This window comes from Neofelis nebulosa, chromosome 2, assembly GCF_028018385.1.
Source record: "Neofelis nebulosa isolate mNeoNeb1 chromosome 2, mNeoNeb1.pri, whole genome shotgun sequence".
NCBI lineage: Eukaryota > Metazoa > Chordata > Mammalia > Carnivora > Felidae > Neofelis > Neofelis nebulosa.
In genome coordinates, this window is record NC_080783.1 from 123873803 (window position 1) to 123893370 (window position 19568).

The 19568-nt window shown below is 36.7% G+C and overlaps 1 protein-coding gene across 5 annotated transcripts in view; it reads right to left on the reverse strand.

Moving 5' to 3' along the window:
* The window catches only part of SYCP1 (synaptonemal complex protein 1), a 129232-nt gene that overhangs the window by 75641 nt on the left and 34023 nt on the right, over positions 1 to 19568 (reverse strand). For all 5 annotated transcript variants that reach the window (XM_058716117.1, XM_058716118.1, XM_058716119.1 and 2 more), the window contains 4 exons: positions 17227 to 17321; positions 16576 to 16760; positions 15054 to 15121; positions 8244 to 8305 (listed from right to left, as the gene is read on the reverse strand). In XM_058716117.1, the coding sequence (XP_058572100.1) occupies positions 8244 to 8305; positions 15054 to 15121; positions 16576 to 16760; positions 17227 to 17321 (410 nt within the window). The remainder of the gene's footprint in view (positions 1 to 8243; positions 8306 to 15053; positions 15122 to 16575; positions 16761 to 17226; positions 17322 to 19568) is intronic.

Here is a 19568-nt window from a genome sequence, read left to right on the forward strand (position 1 = left end):
CACCAACAGTGCAAGAGGGTTCCCGTCTCTCCACATCCTCTCCAGCATCTATAGTCTCCTGATTTCTTCATTTTGGCCACTCTGACTGGCGTGAGGTGGTATCTGAGTGTGGTTTTGATTTGTATTTCCCTGATGAGGAGCAACGTTGAACATCTTTTCATGTGCCTGTTGGCCATCCAGATGTCTTCTTTAGAGAAGTGTCTATTCATGTTTTCTGCCCATTTCTTCACTGGGTTATTTGTTTTTCGGGTGTGGAGTTTGATGAGCTCTTTATAGATTTTGGATACTAGCCCTTTGTCCGATGTGTCATTTGCAAATATCTTTTCCCATTCCGTTGGTTGCCTTTTAGTTTTGTTGGTTGTTTCCTTTGCTGTGCAGAAGCTTTTTATCTTCATAAGGTCCCAGTAATTCACTTTTGCTTTTAATTCCCTTGCCTTTGGGGATGTGCCGAGTAAGAGATTGCTACGGCTGAGGTCAGAGAGGTCTTTTCCTGCTTTCTCCTCTAAGATTTTGATGGTTTCCTGTCTCACATTCAGGTCCTTTATCCATTTTGAGTTTATTTTTGTGAATGGTGTGAGAAAGTGGTCTAGTTTCAACCTTCTGCATGTTGCTGTCCAGTTCTCCCAGCACCATTTGTTAAAGAGACTGTCTTTTTTCCATTGGATGTTCTTTCCTGCTTTGTCAAAAATGAGTTGGCCATACGTTTGTGGGTCTAGTTCTGGGGTTTCTATTCGATTCCATTGGTCTATGTGTCTGTTTTTATGCCAATACCATGCTGTCTTGATGATGACAGCTTTGTAGTAGAGGCTAAAGTCTGGGATTGTGATGCCTCCTGCTTTGGTCTTCTTCTTCAAAATTACTTTGGCTATTCGGGGCCTTTTGTGGTTCCATATGAATTTTAGGATTGCTTGTTCTAGTTTCAAGAAGAATGCTGGTGCAATTTTGATTGGGATTGCATTGAATGTGTAGATAGCTTTGGGTAGTATTGACATTTTGACAATATTTATTCTTCCAACCCATGAGCAGGGAATGTCTTTCCATTTCTTTATATCTTCTTCAATTACCTGCATAAGCTTTCTATAGTTTTCAGCATACAGATCTTTTACATCTTTGGTTAGATTTATTCCTAGGTATTTTATGCTTCTTGGTGCAATTGTGAATGGGATCAGTTTCTTTATTTGTCTTTCTGTTGCTTCATTGTTAGTGTATAAGAATGCAACTGATTTCTGTACATTGATTTTGTATCCGGCAACTTTGCTGAATTCATGTATCAGTTCTAGCAGACTTTTGGTGGAGTCTATCGGATTTTCCATGTATAATATCATGTCATCTGCAAAAAGCGAAAGCTTGACTTCATCTTTGCCAATTTGGATGCCTTTGATTTCCTTTTGTTGTCTGATTGCTGATGCTAGAACTTCCAGCACTATATTAAACAGCAGCGGTGAGAGTGGGCATCCCTGTCGTGTTCCTGATCTCAGGGAAAAAGCTCTCAGTTTTTCCCCATTGAGGATGATGTTAGCTGTGGGCTTTTCATAAATGGCTTTTATGATCTTTAAGTATGTTCCTTCTATCCCGACTTTCTCAAGGGTTGTTATTAAGAAAGGGTGCTGGATTTTGTCAAAGGCCTTTTCTGCATCGATTGACAGGATCATATGGTTCTTTTCTTTTTTTTTGTTAATGTGATGTATCACGTTGATCGATTTGCGAATGTTGAACCAGCCCTGCATCCCAGGAATGAATCCCACTTGATCATGGTGAATAATTCTTTTTATATGCTGTTGAATTCGATTTGCTAGTATCTTATTGAGAATTTTTGCATCCATATTCATCAGGGATATTGGCCTGTAGTTCTCTTTTTTTACTGGGTCTCTGTCTGGTTTAGGAATCAAAGTAATACTGGCTTCATAGAATGAGTCTGGAAGTTTTCCTTCCCTCTCTATTTCTTGGAATAGCTTGAGAAGGATAGGTATTATCTCTGCTTTAAACGTCTGGTAGAACTCCCCTGGGAAGCCATCTGGTCCTGGACTCTTATTTGTTGGGAGATTTTTGATAACCGATTCAATTTCTTCGCTGGTTATGGGTCTGTTCAAGCTTTCTATTTCCTCCTGATTGAGTTTTGGAAGAGTGTGGGTGTTTAGGAATTTGTCCATTTCTTCCAGGTTGTCCAATTTGTTGGCATATAATTTTTCATAGTATTCCCTGATAATTGTTTGTATCTCTGAGGGATTGGTTGTAATAATTCCATTTTCATTCATGATTTTATCTATTTGGGTCATCTCCCTTTTCTTTTTGAGAAGCCTGGCTAGAGGTTTGTCAATTTTGTTTATTTTTTCAAAAAACCAACTCTTGGTTTCGTTGATCTGCTCTACAGTTTTTTTAGATTCCATATTGTTTATTTCTGCTCTGATCTTTATGATTTCTCTTCTTCTGCTGGGTTTAGGCTGCCTTTGCTGTTCTGCCTCTATTTCCTTTAGGTGTGCTGTTAGATTTTGTATTTGGGATTTTTCTTGTTTCTTGAGATAGGCCTGGATTGCAATGTATTTTCCTCTCAGGACTGCCTTCGCTGCGTCCCAAAGCGTTTGGATTGTTGTATTTTCATTTTCGTTTGTTTCCATATATTTTTTAATTTCTTCTCTAATTGCCTGGTTGACCCACTCATTCGTGAGTAGGGTGTTCTTTAACCTCCATGCTTTTGGAGGTTTTCCAGACTTTTTCCTGTGGTTGATTTCAAGCTTCATAGCATTGTGGTCTGAAAGTATGCATGGTATACTTTCAATTCTTGTAAACTTATGAAGGGCTGTTTTGTGACCCAGTATATGATCTATCTTGGAGAATGTTCCATGTGCACTCGAGAAGAAAGTATATTCTGTTGCTTTGGGATGCAGAGTTCTAAATATATCTGTCAAGTCCATCTGATCCAATGTATCATTCAGGGCCCTTGTTTCTTTATTGACTGTGTGTCTAGATGATCTATCCATTTCTGTAAGTGGTGTGTTAAAGTCCCCTGCAATGACCACATTCTTATCAATAAGGTTGCTTATGTTTATGAGTAACTGTTTTATATATCTGGGGGCTCCGGTATTTGGCGCATAGACATTTATAATTGTTAGCTCTTCCTGATGGATAGACCCTGTAATTATTATATAATGCCCTTCTTCATCTCTTGTTACAGCCTTTAATTTAAAGTCTAGTTTGTCTGATATAAGTATGGCTACTCCAGCTTTCTTTTGGCTTCCAGTAGCATGATAAATAGTTCTCCATCCCCTCACTCTCAATCTAAAGGTGTCCTCAGACCTAAAATGAGTCTCTTGTAGACAGCAAATAGATGGGTCTTGTTTTTTTATCCATTCTGATACCCTATGTCTTTTGGTTGGCGCATTTAATCCATTTACATTCAGTGTTATTATAGAAAGATACGGGTTTAGAGTCATTGTGATGTCTGTATGTTTTATGCTTGTAGTGATGTCTCTGGTACTTTGTCTCACAGGATCCCCCTTAGGATCTCTTGTAGGGCTGGTTTCGTGGTGACAAATTCCTTCAGTTTTTGTTTGTTTGGGAAGACCTTTATCTCTCCTTCTATTCTAAATGACAGACTTGCTGGATAAAGGATTCTCGGCTGCATATTTTTTCTGTTTAGCACACTGAAGATATCGTGCCAAGCCTTTCTGGCCTGCCAAGTTTCAAAGGAGAGATCAGTCACGAGTCTTATAGGTCTCCCTTTATATGTGAGGGCATGTTTATCCCTTGCTGCTTTCAGAATTTTCTCTTTATCCTTGTATTTTGCCAGTTTCACTATGATATGTCGTGCAGAAGATCGATTCAAGTTACATCTGAAGGGAGTTCTCTGTGCCTCTTGGATTTCAATGCCTTTTTCCTTCCCCAGTTCAGGGAAGTTCTCAGCTATAATTTCTTCAAGTACCCCTTCAGCACCTTTCCCTCTCTCTTCCTCCTCTGGAATACCAATTATGCGTATATTATTTCTTTTTAGTGTATCACTTAGTTCTCTAATTTTCCCCTCATACTCCTGGATTTTTTTATCTCTCTTTCTTTCAGCTTCCTCTTTCTCCATAACTTTATCTTCTAGTTCACCTATTCTCTCCTCTGCCTCTTCAATCCGAGCCGTCGTGGTTTCCATTTTGTTTTGCATTTCATTTAAAGCGTTTTTCAGCTCCTCGTGACTGTTCCTTAGTCCCTTGATCTCTGTGGCAAGAGATTCTCTGCTGTCCTGTATACTGTTTTCAAGCCCAGCGATTAATTTTATGACTATTATTCTAAATTCACTTTCTGTTATATTATTTAAATCCTTTTTGATCAGTTCATTAGCTGTTGTTATTTCCTGGAGATTCTTCTGAGGGGAATTCTTCCGTTTGGTCATTTTGGACAGTCCCTGGAGTGGTGAGGACCCGCAGGGCACTTCCCCCGTGCTGTGGTGTATAACTGGAGTTGGTGGGCGGGGCCGCAGTCCGACCTGATGTCTGCCCCCAGCCCACCGCTGGGGCCACAGTCAGACTGGTGTGTGCCTTCTCTTCCCCTCTCCTAGGGGCGGGATTCACTGTGGGGTGGTGTGGCCCGTCTGGTCTACTTGCACACTGCCAGGCTTGTGGTGCTGGGGAGCTGGCGTATTAGCTGGGGTGGGTAGGCAAGGTGCACGGGGGCGGGAGGGGCAGGCTTAGCTCGCTTCTCCTTAGGTGATCCACTTCAGGAGGGGCCCTGTGGCAGCGGGAGGGAGTCAGATCCGCTGCCGGAGGTTTGGCTCCGCAGAAGCACAGAGTTGGGTGTTTGCGCGGAGCGAGCAAGTTCCCTGGCAGGAACTGGTTCTCTTTGGGATTTTGGCTGGGGGATGGGCGGGGGAGATGGCGCTGGCGAGCGCCTTTGTTCCCCGCCAAGCTGAGCTCTGCCGTCCGGGGGCTCAGCAGCTCTCCCTCCCTTTGTCCTCCAGCCTTCCCACTTTCTGAGCAGAACTGTTAACTTCTGACCTCCCAGACGCTAAGTCGCGCTTGCTGTCGGAACACAGTCCGTCCGGCCCCTCCGCTTTTGCCAGCCCGACTCGGGGGCTCTGCTTGGCCGGCGAGCCGCCCCTCCGCCCCGGCTCCCTCCCGCCAGTCCGTGGAGCGCGCACCGCCTCGCCGCCCTTCCTACCCTCTTCCGTGGGCCTCTCGTCTGCGCTTGGCTCCGGAGACTCCGTTCTGCTAATCCTCTGGCGGTTTTCTGGGTTCTTTAGGCAGGTGTAGGTGGAATCTAAGTGATCAGCAGGACGCGCGGTGAGCCCAGCGTCCTCCTACGCCGCCATCTTCCGGAACTCTCGGGAGCATTTAGATTAGAGATTACCAAGCATCAGTCGGGAGCTTTTACCCACTTTTACCCTCGTCGGGGACTTGCAGCCACCTGCAATCCAGAGACCAGAAGCTCGGTGCAAGGTGTCTCGGAGGTGGCGTCTCAGAAAAGTACTTTTAAATACTACTTAAAACACTTTCCAGAAAGGAAATATTTAGGTATAAATACAACATGTACAGATCTGTATGTTGAAAACTAAAAAATGCTAAAGAATGAAGGAAGATCTATACAAATGGACAGATACCATGTTCATATATTAGAAGACCCAACATAAGTAATAACAGCAATTCAACCTAACTTGATTTCACACAATTACAATCATAATCACAATTACAATTACAATCACAATTACAATCATAATTCTGGTAGGATTTCCTTAGATAATAGACAAGCTGAAAATCTAGATGATAAAGGAACTAGGATAGCTAAAACAATTTTGAAAAAGAATATTAAAGCCAGAGGAACCACACTACCCAAATCTAAGACTATTAAGCTACAGTAATCAAAACACTAATATGTCAGTGAATTGATAACAAATAGATCAAGAAAAGAGAAATAGTCCAAAAACAGATCCACACAAATATGGCCAATTGATTTTTTATAAAAGTGCAAAAGCAATTCAAGGGGGAAAAAGAATCTTTTCAACAAATGCTAATATCATCCTGGATCAACCTAAGTATTTAAATCTTAAATATCTCTCAAAACCATCCACTTTTTCTCACCACTACTTCCCAGCCTAAGCTACAATCATCTCTCCTCTAGCTACTGTGATTGTCTAATTAACTGTTCTATCTTAAACTGTTCTCAATTCTGCAAGCCAAATGAGCTTTTCAAAATGCAAACCAAGTCACTCCCTACTGAAATTCCTTAGAGTTTCCCATACCTCTTGGGATAATACAAAATTATCCTGATAAGATTTAAAAGGCCATGAACTGCCAAGCTCCTACTACCTAACTTTCTGGCCTCATTTTGTACCATTCTCTTCTTTTCACTCGAGGTTGTACTCACCATACTCCTTCCTATTAAAGAAACTTTGCACATAATATTTCCTCTACCTGATAAGCTCTTCCCTTCCTTCTCTGAATTTCAGTTCAATATTTATTTTTTTAAAAAAAGACTTTCCTGACCCAACTAGTTCAAATTCCTTAATTATAGGCCTCATAGCACTGAAAATTAATCCTTTATTGCCTTTGTCACCATTGTAATATTACCTTTGAATGACTGCTTATATTTAAATGTGATTATTTCATGACTGTAGATCCATGAAAGCTGCATATGCATCCATTTGCTCCCAGCTGTACCCCCAGAGTATAGAATAATAGAAACTCAACAAATGTTTGTTAAAAGGGCAAATGTATTATTTTATTTATCCCTTACAACTACCCCATTAGCTATGTGCATTTCAGAGATGGAGATCTGAGGCATCAAGAGTTTAGTTAAATTACTCTTAGTCATACAGTTAAGAAGCAAAGAGCTAGATTACCAATCAAAACATAATTTTAAGGACCAAGATATTGTGTTCTACTGCTGTCCAAATATAACAAAACCTTAAACCAGTTCTTGTCTGCATAGGAGTGAATCTTTACAGTAAAAATAATGCTTTAGTATTCATTCATTCAACAAATATTCATAAAGTGTCAGTCACTGTACTAAGTACTAGGTTTATAAGGAAAACAGGGCATGGATTCTTAGCCCTTAGCCCTTATGGGAGCATACATTCATTCCACTATTTATTAACTGAAGACCTACTGTATACCACCTACTGTGCTAAGTAAGGGGGAATCAAAAGGGTGAATAAAGCTTTAAATAATTTTACCAAAAATAAAGTAATTCTATTTGTGATAAATGCTATACAGGAAAAGTACAGGGTGGCTATGGGAACAAGCCATACAGAGACCTAAACTAGATAAGAGTATTAAAGAGAGGTTTCCTAAACAACTGATATTCAAGCTGAAACTTAAAGTATGAGTCTGCATTATCAAATCTGAAAGCAATGTAAACATTACTATTCACAAGAATTTGAGTTAAAGCAATTCAGTGGAGAAAAGATAAGCATTTGGAAATAATGCTTCCCAAGAGATGGAAGAATCAGGAGTTGCAAAGTCAGGTAGAGACACAATAGATTAAACCCACCATCAAATATCTATAATCATAAACAATACTATATAGCAAGGGTTGGCAAACTGTAGCCTGCTAGATAAAATCAGCCCACAATCTCTTTATGTAGGCCCTTGACCTAAGAATAATTTTTACATTTTATTTAAAAATAAAAGAGAGGAGGAGGAGAAGGGGGTGTGGAAATAGGAGGAGAGGAGAATTAACATTCTGTATATAGCTTATAAAGCCTAAAATATTTACTATCCAGTTCTTTAAATAAAAGTTTGCCACCCATGCTCCACACATTATAATCAATTAAAACATAATGAAGCCTACCCTAACATATTCATTAAACGTGATTTTATCTGAAATAATAAATAAATAGTAAATAAATAATAAAATAAATAATAAATTAAAAAAATAAATAAATAAATAAAATAATAAATAAATAAAATAAATAATAAATAAATAGCTACTGAATATATAACATACATATCTTCCTTAAAAGTGTAGCTTTGTGGTTCAAAGGTATCAAAGGCATACCAAATTTACAACCAGCTATATCATATGCATTGCTCTTACTTAAATGTACTGTCAACACATGTTCAAATAACATAAACACTTTTGCCAAGACAGATGTATAAAACTTGGTACAGATAAGAATGTGGTTTTACTAAAACACAAGTGTATTTTTTTATATTTAGCTGAAAACACTAATATAAAATATCTATAGTGTATGAGACTAGGTCAACAGATTCATATTATTTTGAAAAATAACTGCTCTGTATTAATAAGAGAAACTATATACTTACCAAGATTTTCTTCAATTCTTCAAGTTCTACTTCTTTGTTATTTTTAAGCTTAGTCATCTCTTCTAAAATAAGCAAAAGAATACAAGGTGTGAAAAGCCAGATTAGAAGAACAGGAAAGGAAAGATGAGAAATAAGAATACCACAGTTTGAAAGGGAAGAAAACGGAGATGGTTTAGTGCAACTAAAGAAAGCACCATAAAAGGACAGGTTTCATTCTTTCTCATTGCCAAGTAGTATTCCATTGTATATATAAACCACAACTTCTTTATCCATTCATCAGTTGATGGACATTTAGGTTCTTTCCATAGTTTGGCTATTATGGCCTTTTGTAGCAACGTGGATGAACTGGAGAGTGTTATGCTAAGTGAAATATGTTATACAGAGAAAGACAGATCCCATATGTTTTCACTCTTATGTGGATCCTGAGAAACTTAACAGAAGACCATGGGGGAGGGGAAGGGGAAAAAAAAGTTATAGAGGGAGGGAGGCAAACCATAAGAGACTCTTAAAAACTGAGAATAAACTAAACTGATCCTTATTAAAAAAAAAAAAAAAAACCCGATACTGTTACCCATAAACTGATCCCTTATTAAAAAAAAAACAACAACAACTGAGAATAAACTGAGTGAGGGTTGATGAGGGGTAGGAGGGAGCGGAAAGTGGGTGATGGGCGTTGAGGAGGGAACCTGTTGGGATGAGCACTGGGTGTTGCATGGAAACCAATCTGATAATAAATTTCATATTAAAAAATAAATAAGTAAATGCCTTAGTTAAAAAAAATAAAATAAAAAAGAAAGCCCCATAAAGCATAGAAGAAGTCCAAATGGAACTACGCAAAAATAATGGATACGTATTAATAGCAATGTTTGTATCAAGTTAATTCCACAACCAAATGAGCCCGGAGTTCATTAGTCAAAATAAGCAACACACACACACACACACACACACACACACACACACACACACTCCAAATATATTTGGAATGAGGTTACTCAGCATGTACCTTTACCTTTAATTCATCACTGTCTAAATACCTGGCCTCTTAATCTTCACTCTCAACTAAAAAGGACAAGTGATCTACTTTTCTCAAGCTAATTCTGACCATTGTACTCTGGACCTCAACATTCCTACCTCCTCTGAGACTTTAGTTGCTTATATAACCAATATATATACTGACTCTCTGTAAAGGAATCTTTCATTTCCCCCATCCCATCGAAACATCTATTTGAATACAAAACAATATCTGACTGACCTTTCTGCCTTTTCTTACTACTGTCCAATTTCTTTGGTTTGCAAACAAATTCCTGTTTGTTATCTACACATTTCTTAGTCCTATGCAAAACTAATGCCTATCTCATGACATTACATTAATTACATCTCTTACATTATTTTACATTATTTATAAGTATTTATAAATATAAATACCTTAATAAATATTTATAAATAATTCATAATTTATATTTATAAAATATTTATAATTACATTATTTATAATTACATTATTAAAACTATGATCCTCAATAACCATTCTGTGGTACAATTCTCAGTCCTCTTTATTGTGGAGCTTTCTGGAATTTAATGCGATCAACTACTCTCTATTTTTCTCTCTTTGATTTTCAAGACCTTGTGTTATTTGCATTTCCTGTTTTCTCTGCTGACACCCTTCTTTTTTTTTCCTACCCTAAATAATAACACTCTACACAACGCTTTTATTTCTATCTTCTATTAATTCAGTATTAGACTAATAAATTTATAAAACTTTTCCAGGCCAAACCACCTTTATCCTCCTTTCTTAAATTCTTTAACCGCCTACAAAGTTCCCAAATGATGCCTAGCTGTCAGCTACAATTTTATTGTATTTGAAACATTGTCTTTCTTCACTGTTAATTAAGGGTTTTTAATAAATGGAGATATAAGAGATTTACTGGAAATTTCCAAGACTCTGTACATTAAAAATAAACAGGGGTACCTGGGTGGCTCAGTTGGGTAAGTGTCTGACCTCTGCTTGGGTCATGATCACATGGTTCGTGAGTTTGAGCCCTGCGTCAAGCTCTGAGTGGACAGCTCAGAGCCTGGAACCTGCTTTGGATTCTGTGTCTCCTTCTCTCTCTGCTCCTCCCCCGCCTGCACACACACTCTCTCTCAAAACTAAATATTTTTTAAAAATAATAAAAAATAAAAGTAAAAAATAAAAAAATTGTAATAATTACCCACAATTTTTAAGAAAAAATCAAACAAATAGGAAATGCCAGCATGGAGTCTAAAAGAAACACCTGTCACAAGCAAAGCTTATTTAACCACAATTTTCATTTTAGGTAAAAAGAGTTTTTCAAACTCAAGGATTAATTAAAAATAGTTGACTAAGCATATCTTCACATTCTCTCATCCCCACTCTCGTAAAATTTTTTAAAGATACATATATATATATATATATATGTATTTTATATATATATAAAATATAAATCATATATAAAAATATATGATGAGGGAGTACAGGACAAGCTGAGGGCAAAACACAGGCTAATGGCACCACCCACCCCCAGGTGGGATATGTGTGATATTCCTCAGACAGTCCTGGCTACCCAAGAATAAAGAAAAGGGATTTAAGTGTTTGCCATGATGATGTGGAAAACGAAGACAAATGAAAAATTAAATTGCCTTACTGTCTACAGCCCACTGACAAGTCCTCGGAACAGGCAGAGTGACCTCTGCTAGGGGCAAAAGGAAATCTTGGCTTATCCTGACCCCCCAGGAATCTGTAAGTCTACTTCAACATATAAAAATTCCTTTGGAAACTTCCTTTATCTCAACTCCCCTAAGATATATGCTGGCAATTATACTCCAAGCTTATGGCCCCCTGATACACATATGAAGGGTCTCATGACAGGTTTTACTGAACGGTAATAAATGGTGTTTTCCTAACACAGCTAGCCCCTCAAAGTCCTGGAAACCTTGCTTCCAAAATACCTTAGAGAGTTACTCTATCCCTAATCCCCTCCCAACCTGAGGGTATATAATCAGTTACCTGTCACAACCCCAGCACAGCTCTTCCTGCCCACGGGTCCTGTCCCTGTGCTTTAATAAAATCACTTTTTACACCAAAGATGTCTTCAAGAATTCGTCCTTGGCCGTCTGCTCTGGACCCCACCATCACCCCAAAACCCCTTCATATATATATATTTACAACAATAACAAAACCAGACAGACTACCATAAACAAACCAAAATACTGAAGAATCCTAGAAGGAGGAGGAGTCACCTACATTAATTCATTGAAGACTATGTGCAACAACTAGACCAGGTGACTATACCTCCCACCACAGAGTCCACCTCAGGTTAAATCAAAGATCCTAGGAATTGGAGCCCAAGGGGTAAGGCAGTGCCCCCAAACAGCTCATGATCTCTACAAACAATCCCCTAAATCCAAAAGATTAGCTACTGAGCCCACCCTTCCCTACAGTACCTCCCGTCTCCCCCCAACATAATCAGAAAAATCACATTATAACATATGTGGGAGAAAAAAGATTCTCAAATATTTAGATGAGTAAATAATCAAAAATCACCAATTAGTGAAGAAAAGCAAAACCATAAATGTTAGGCACCAAATTCAGAGAAGAACTAAAATAAAATTCAAGAAGGAATTAATAGAGCAAACAGAAGCAGAAATGTTGCTAAGTATAGTATGTTCCAACAGGATACAATATCCATGAAATTAATCACCTAGAGCTCTCAGAAACTTAAAATTTGGTAACTAAGACTTTAAAAACAGCAAAGTAGGGGTGCCTGGTGATTCAGTCATTTGAGTATCCAATTCTTTATTTCAACTCTAGTCATGATCCCAGGGTCGTGGGATCTAGCCCCATGTCAGGCTCTGCACTAAGCATGGAGCCTGGTTAAAGATTCTCTCTCTGGGGCACCGGAATGGCTCAGTTGGTTGGGCATCCGACTTTGGCTCAGGTCATGATCTCACAGTTCATGGGTTCAAGTCCCGCATGGGGCTCTGTGCTGATAGCTTGGAGCCTGGTTTGGATTCTGTGTCTCCTTCTCTCTCTCTGCCACTCACCTGCTTGTGCGTGCACTCTCTCTGTCTGTCTCTGTCTCTCTCTCAACAAATGAATAAACATTTTTTTAAAAAATTAAAAAAAAAAAGATTCTCTCTCTTTCCCTCTGCCTCTCCCCACCCAGCTCATGCATGTGCTCTCTACCAAAAACAAAAAAAGGCAAATTAAACATATCTAAAGACTGAATTATTAGGGAGAAGCCAAAAAAACTTTTTTCCCAAAATTCCCCTCAAAATAAACTAAAAAGTAAAGAGTTTAAGAGAGAAATTTTAAAATATAAAGGATTGGGGCGCCTGGGTGGCTCAGTTGGTAAAGCGTCTGACTTCGGCTCAGGCCATGATCTCATGGCTTGTTAAGTTCAAGCCCCGTTTGGGGCTCTGTGCTGACAGCTCAGAGCCTGGAACCTGCTTCTGATTCTATGTCTCTCTCTCTCTCTGCCCCTTCCCCACTCGTGCTCTTTCTCTCTCTCTCTCTCTCTCAAGAATAAAAAACATTAAAAAAATTTTTTTAAATAAAAATATAAAAGATTCAGAATTTCTAAAATCCACCTATCAAAATTTACAGAGAGAGAACAATGACACTAGAAAAGAAGAATTAAGAGAACTTTTCAGAGCTGAAGACAGTGTCCTCAGATTCAAGAGCTCACCAAATGCTAGCAAAAGTGTGATATGATTCCACTTTTAAAAGATAGTCTCTCATGCCTGTACCACTCAAACAGCTTCTAATATGATTTCTCCTCTTTGTCCTTTTCCTATCATCATTCCCCACCCACCACCAAATTTATCTGCCATACAAAAGTGGCAGTGATCCTCTAAAAATGTAAACTACAGGCACCTGGGTGGCTTAGTCGGTTAAGCGTCTGACTTTGGCTCAGGTCATGATCTCATGGTTCATGAGTTTGAGCCCTGGTAGGGCTCTGCACTGACAGCATGGAGCCTGCTTGGGATTCTCTCTCTCTCTCTCTCTCTCTCTCTCTCTCTCTCTCTCTGGCCCCTTCCCCACCTGTGTGCACCCTCTAATAAATATTTTTTAAAAAGACAAAGATTCGCAAGATAGAGTTAAATTAGTTAGATCTTACAAGCTAGATAGATATTAAAAGTTAGAAACAACAGCACTGGATAACCAATTAGAAGTGAAAAGTAAGGGAGAAAGAACAGTACAGAATATCATTCAAGATTTTGATTTTGAGAACTATACTATTAACCAAAGAAGGAAATAAGCTAATGCTCAGTACTTATGTCATTGTTAATGCTGCTCTCCTACACATAATGCTTTACACATTCCATCATTCTCTACAACTACCCAAAGCCTCTTTATACCTTAAAGTCTACTTTTAAAATCTACCTCTTCTAGAGAATCATTTCCAATTCTGCAGTCCACATTGATACCTTTGGCTTCCTCTTGTCATCAGCATTAACACATCTCCATCAGCAACAAGTCTGTGAGCATTCACCCCAAATACATACTTATATATCGTGTAAAATTTTAAAATATAAATATGTGTACTATACTATTATGAAATATATGCAAAGCATAAAATAAATAGAAATAGAAACTCTAAATATTCCCTTCTCTTAATAGAATTCTTGCTCATCCCCTCATTGCTCTAATGATTTTATGTGTTCAACCTTTCTCTCATTAAATTAGAGATTTCTCTATTATGAGAAAAATCACCTTATGCATTTGATTTGTTAATCTGACAATAACAGCCACTTAACTTCAATATCAGACTGAATTGTTACAAATAAATATCCACTAAGGATATTTTAAGGACTAAAATTATTCCTTAGTCTACCACATTCAATTGAATAATTCTAAGAAAGCAGGTATGTGCAGTGATTTAAAATACTACATTATGCTTTAAAGGAAGATTTAAAAATTAGATGAAAATTGCATTTACAGTCATTGTAATATAAAATAATACCAAAGGAATTATTTACCACTGAAAAGTACAATTTTGGATGCTCAAAGATTGGTCTAGTCTATAGTGGGAGATTAAGCATTGCCAAAGGAAAGGCATAAATAAGATTTGAAAGTTCAACCAAACATCCTAACAAGGCAAAATTTCTTACAATTATTTTAATTACACAATTTCTCAAACCTAATAATAAAGTTTACAGAATGTTGTGGAGACAGTCTAGAAAACACCTGCAAATTCCTGAGTTAATTTATAAAAATAATTCTTTTCACCAAAATTGGAAAAATGTTTTTATAGCTTTATAATTCTCCACATCTGTACATATGAAGATTTGTAAATATGAAATACAGGAGTTAAATTATGATTAGCTAATTAAAGGGTTATAAATTCACAAAATAACTACAGAACTTCTTTCTCTTTTGGCCATGAAATCTATTGAGTATTAACAATACTACATGACAAAACAGGATAGCATTCTCCTATAGATAGTTCATAATCCAACATGACTAATCAATAAAATGTCAAAATTCAATTAAAATATAACAGACCTTTTCCACTAAGAATTATTAAGGCCTCTAAATCCTAAAATAAGAAAAATAAACTAGAAACATCTCTTAAGCTCCTTCCACTTCCAGACATCTATGAATTGCATAATGGCACAGAATAGTCTTTCTTAAGGTTTAAATGTTCTGTCTTTGAAAATCAAATTAAAAGTTACAAAATAATTATTATTGATAAATGACAAAGGAGAAACTATATTATAATCTGAAATAGCATTTATATCTGTATAATAGACTAATATTATCACGTACACGTTATTCTCTAAATCTTACCGAGTTCACTTGATTTCTGCTGAAGCTTCATGGTAAGTATTTTCAATTGATCTTCACTTTTTTCCAATCTTGTAAAATATTAATTTACATGTAAAACATTCTTTTAATCACAATTCATCTAGTAACTAAAACTGGTGCAATTTAACAATATATCTTTCACAGATTCACCCAATTAAACAATTTTTGAGTACCTACCATGCCATATAGTATAACATTTCAAAATAAGGTATCACTATTATTAATCAATAGTTGTATATTAATTATATCTGCATAAAACCTTAAAGCTTATGGTCACAATTTATCTCTTAGCTATTGATGATAATCAAATTAATGCATCCTAGAACTTTAAAAGAGACCTACTGTTACATTGAATTCTGCCTTAGAAACAATATAAATGTGAGAATTGGGCAATCCACTTAACTCTTCTAGCTTTCTGCTTCCTCATCTATAAAACCGAGGTAATTGGGGGCCCCTGGGTGGCTCACTCAGTTAAGCATCCGACTTCAGCTCAGGTCATATCTCGCTGCTGGTGGGTTTGAGCCCTGCATCGGGTTCTGTGCTGACAGCTTGGAGCCTGGAGCCTGCTTCAGATTCTGTGTCAACCTCTTTCTCTCCCCTCCCCAGTTCTCTCTCTCTTTCTTTCTTTCTCTCTCTCTCTCTCTCTCTCTCTCTCTCTCTCTCAAAAATAAATACTTAAAAAAAATTTTTAACTGAAATAATTGGAACAGATGATATTTAAGCTAACTTACAATTTCAAAATTTGAAAATCACCTATAATATCAACAAAGAATATATAAGATGAGCTGAAGTAGAAAAACTAGCTTTTCTTCCACCACCATACATAAGCAGTAGAGAAGAAATACTACTAGGTTCAGGTCATGAATTCACAGAAAAGCGTGTTCCTGTCTTTCATCCTACTAGACTTACTAAACCCTAATGCTAATGGGACAAAAATAATAACTTAGGCCTCATAACACAGCTTTAAAAATACACATATAGTGAAAACAGAGTAAGTTTTTAATTCAAGCTTTAGACAAACTGTTATTTAGATGAAATTCAAATGAATATCTTATATATAATATTCATTAATTCATTAATTTAATAAAAAAATGTTTTGAGTACCTACCCTATACCAGGCTAGTACTAATTTTATACATCAGAGAGGTTACAGACCCAAGTAAAACAAACTCACAACCTGGGAAGTTATTTCTATGAAGCTAATAATGATCCACAGTTTAATTAAATACGTCCTATCACTGCATCAGCATTTATGAGCTTGTTTATATAGCTGGACTCTGTGGCCAAGTATGCATGGGAACTACCCTAAAGAATACCTGCTATCTTTTCCCAGGACACCTGCCTACCTAATACAAACTTTTAAAATGTACTCCCATTTTATAAATTAAAAAAGAGACTTGGTTACAGATACTATAGGAATTAGAAGTCACTTGACAATGAATAGAAAATATAGTGAATATTGGAAATAAATTGTTTTTATCTAGCTAAATAAAAATAGCTTTACCTTTGCTGTTCTGTTGTCAATAATTCTTTCAAGCTGCAGACAGAAGTTTTAAGTTCAGTAACCACAAATGAATGAGCAGCTTTAGCTTTGTTAAATTCTTCCATCTGAGTTTCTTTTTCTCCAGTGAGCTGATATATTTTTTTTGTTGCTACCTGTAAATCTTCCTCTAAAGCCTTCTGAGTAATCTAAATGAAATAAAATACAAAACAAAAGCTATAATCCAAGGGCCTTAAGAAAAAAAACTGAACTCATCTGCCTTTGCCGCCTCTCCTCCCTCCTTATTATTCTATCACCCTCCTCCATTACCCCACCCTGGCCAATTTCAATGCCCATTCAGTATTCCTACTTCAATTTACCATTCTCCCAAAGCCAACCTATAGTCCCAACCTCCCAATGGAGTCTTCTTAGCCCACAGTGTTCTTTCCATTTTTAGAACTACTGTAACAATTTTAGCCTGAATCACTCTGTTGGTATTTAGCAGAGTCTTCTATTTTATACTTTTGATGCGTTTTTACCCAATGTTTCTAATTATAAGCATTTTGTAGACTGGGATGAAGTTCCGGGTCCTTGTACACAGTATTAGCATTTTATAAGTATTTATTGATTCATAGTGTGAGGCTTATCACACACGAATCAGTTTTTAAATCATACCACACTTCTTTGCAAAGACATTTTAGTATCTTCTAGTTCTGATGTCAAATGATCCTGCTTCTCATTTGATTCTTTTAAGTTTTCATTCTGTAATTCTAAAAAAGAGAGTTGTGGATTGGTAGTACTTAATAAAAAAATACATACCAAGAAAACAAATTATTTGTTCAACTACTTTTCTTTCCTCCATGAGATACTCCAAAATGAAGGAAAATTATGCAAATATAGATGCACTGATATTGGCCATCATCTACTTTTACTGACTTTTCAAGACTATTAACTCCCAAGCACTCACCAGTAAACATGAGGATGTTTGATGCTACATTTTAATAACAGCTAAACAAAGGAAACAATCTAAATATTCAATAGGAGATAAATTAAATTATGATGGTACATACACACAATGGCATACCATGTAACCACTATAAAAGATAATGGACTTTATTCCAAATTGGAATACATATTCACAGAATATGTATTAAATAAAAAGGGCAGAATAAAAAGGGCAAGTTTAAACGGTATTTATAGAAATAATGCATATGAAAGGAAACAATACAAAAATATTGCAAGTAATTTACCTCTTAATGGTGAAATTATTCAATACTTTATTTTTATCATTGCACATCTTGATTTTTAGTTTTCTAAAATATTACATTTATATATTGAAATATTATGAAAAAAGGCTTTTGACTCTATAGCTAATATTTATTAAATACTAAACGTTACGTACTAGTCTATGTGCTTTATATGTGTGCATTCTACTTTTAAACCTCATGGAAAAAATAGGGTGAAAAAAAAAGTTCATGCTCTTCCCTGGATTCAAATTATTCTATGTCCTCTTACTAGCTACCTAAACTTAGGCATGATAATAACTAGTCTGTCACTACTTTTCTCAACTGGAGAAAGAGAATAATCATAGTTATTCATATCCTGAAGGATTAAACAAAATAATGCAACTTAAAATGATTAACCACAGTGTCTAGCATATATAGTCAATTAGTGTTAAAGATTAGTATGATAATGATGGTGTAAACTAGAAACTGGGCCTTAAAAATTCATGGTATTTACAATGCAAGCAGACAAATAATCAATGATAACTGCTGATGGGCACTCACTCAGAAATTCTGGAAATATACAGACGGGGAACCTAAGCCAAAAAGGATCAATAAAAGTTAGAGGTAAGGGGAGACAGACATAAAGAGGGAAAGTTCAAGGAAGGCTTCCAGAAAGTGATAGATCAGTTCAAACATTTGAAAGCCAGTAAGAATAAGAGTAGTGGGAGCTAGGAGAGAAAGAAATATCACAGGTCAAAGAGCATGTACAAAGACAAAAATGAAAGAGACGAGATGACACATCTAAATGTCTAAATGAAATGCATTTCAGTAGCATGAAACAAAGTAAGAGGGAAGAATCATAGCAATTATGGTTAGAAAAATAACAAGGACAAGATAACAGGATTTATATGACTTGTTCAGAGGTAGTTCAGAAGTCATAAACACTATGAAAAATGATGAAAGATGCTAGACCACAGAATGTTTCAAGTTCATATTTTTTTAAAGTTCCACTCTGAAAATCTGTGTAGAAATGAAAAGGTTAGTGGTCCACCTCTGAAAACAAAATGGGAAAAATAGATCTGGAGAGAGGAAAATGATTACCAAAGACTATGGTGTCTGCTATGGTACTATTTATTATAGTCTGGTAATAAATGTCTCCTCTGAGAAATCATAATCACAAACTAGTACTTCAGCATGTATGAGAACTGAATGTATGCTGCTTGAATGTTCTAAAAAGCTCCAAGCCGAAACTTAATTTGAAATGTCCTTAAGTTCACCCAGGATTCCAGAACTGCTAATGCAAATTTTCTCTGTAGAAATTTACTTCCAATCCAAGTCTTAAAGAAGTTCCACAGATGAAGTTACATGACCTCAAAATCACAAGAGAAAACAAAGCACCATGAGCAGAGTCAGCATAATAAATGAAAGGCGTACTTGGATCTGCAAAAATTTCAGATGTTAGAATTACTGGCTGTGGATTAAAAAAAAAAAAAAAAAGTATTATAACATTCTTTAAAAACTAAAAAAGGAAGATATCTATAAACTAAATAAGACTTCTAGAAAAGACTTTTTTTTTAATTTTTTTTTAACGTTTATTCATTTTTGAGACAGAGACAGAGCATGAACGGGGGAGGGTCAGAGAGAGAGAGGGAGACACAGAATCTGAAACAGGCTCCAGGCTCTGAGCTGTCAGCACAGAGCCCGACGCGGGGCTTGAACTCACGAACCGCAAGATCATGACCTTAGCCGAAATTGGACACTTAACCAGCTGAGCCACCCAGGCGCCCCTAG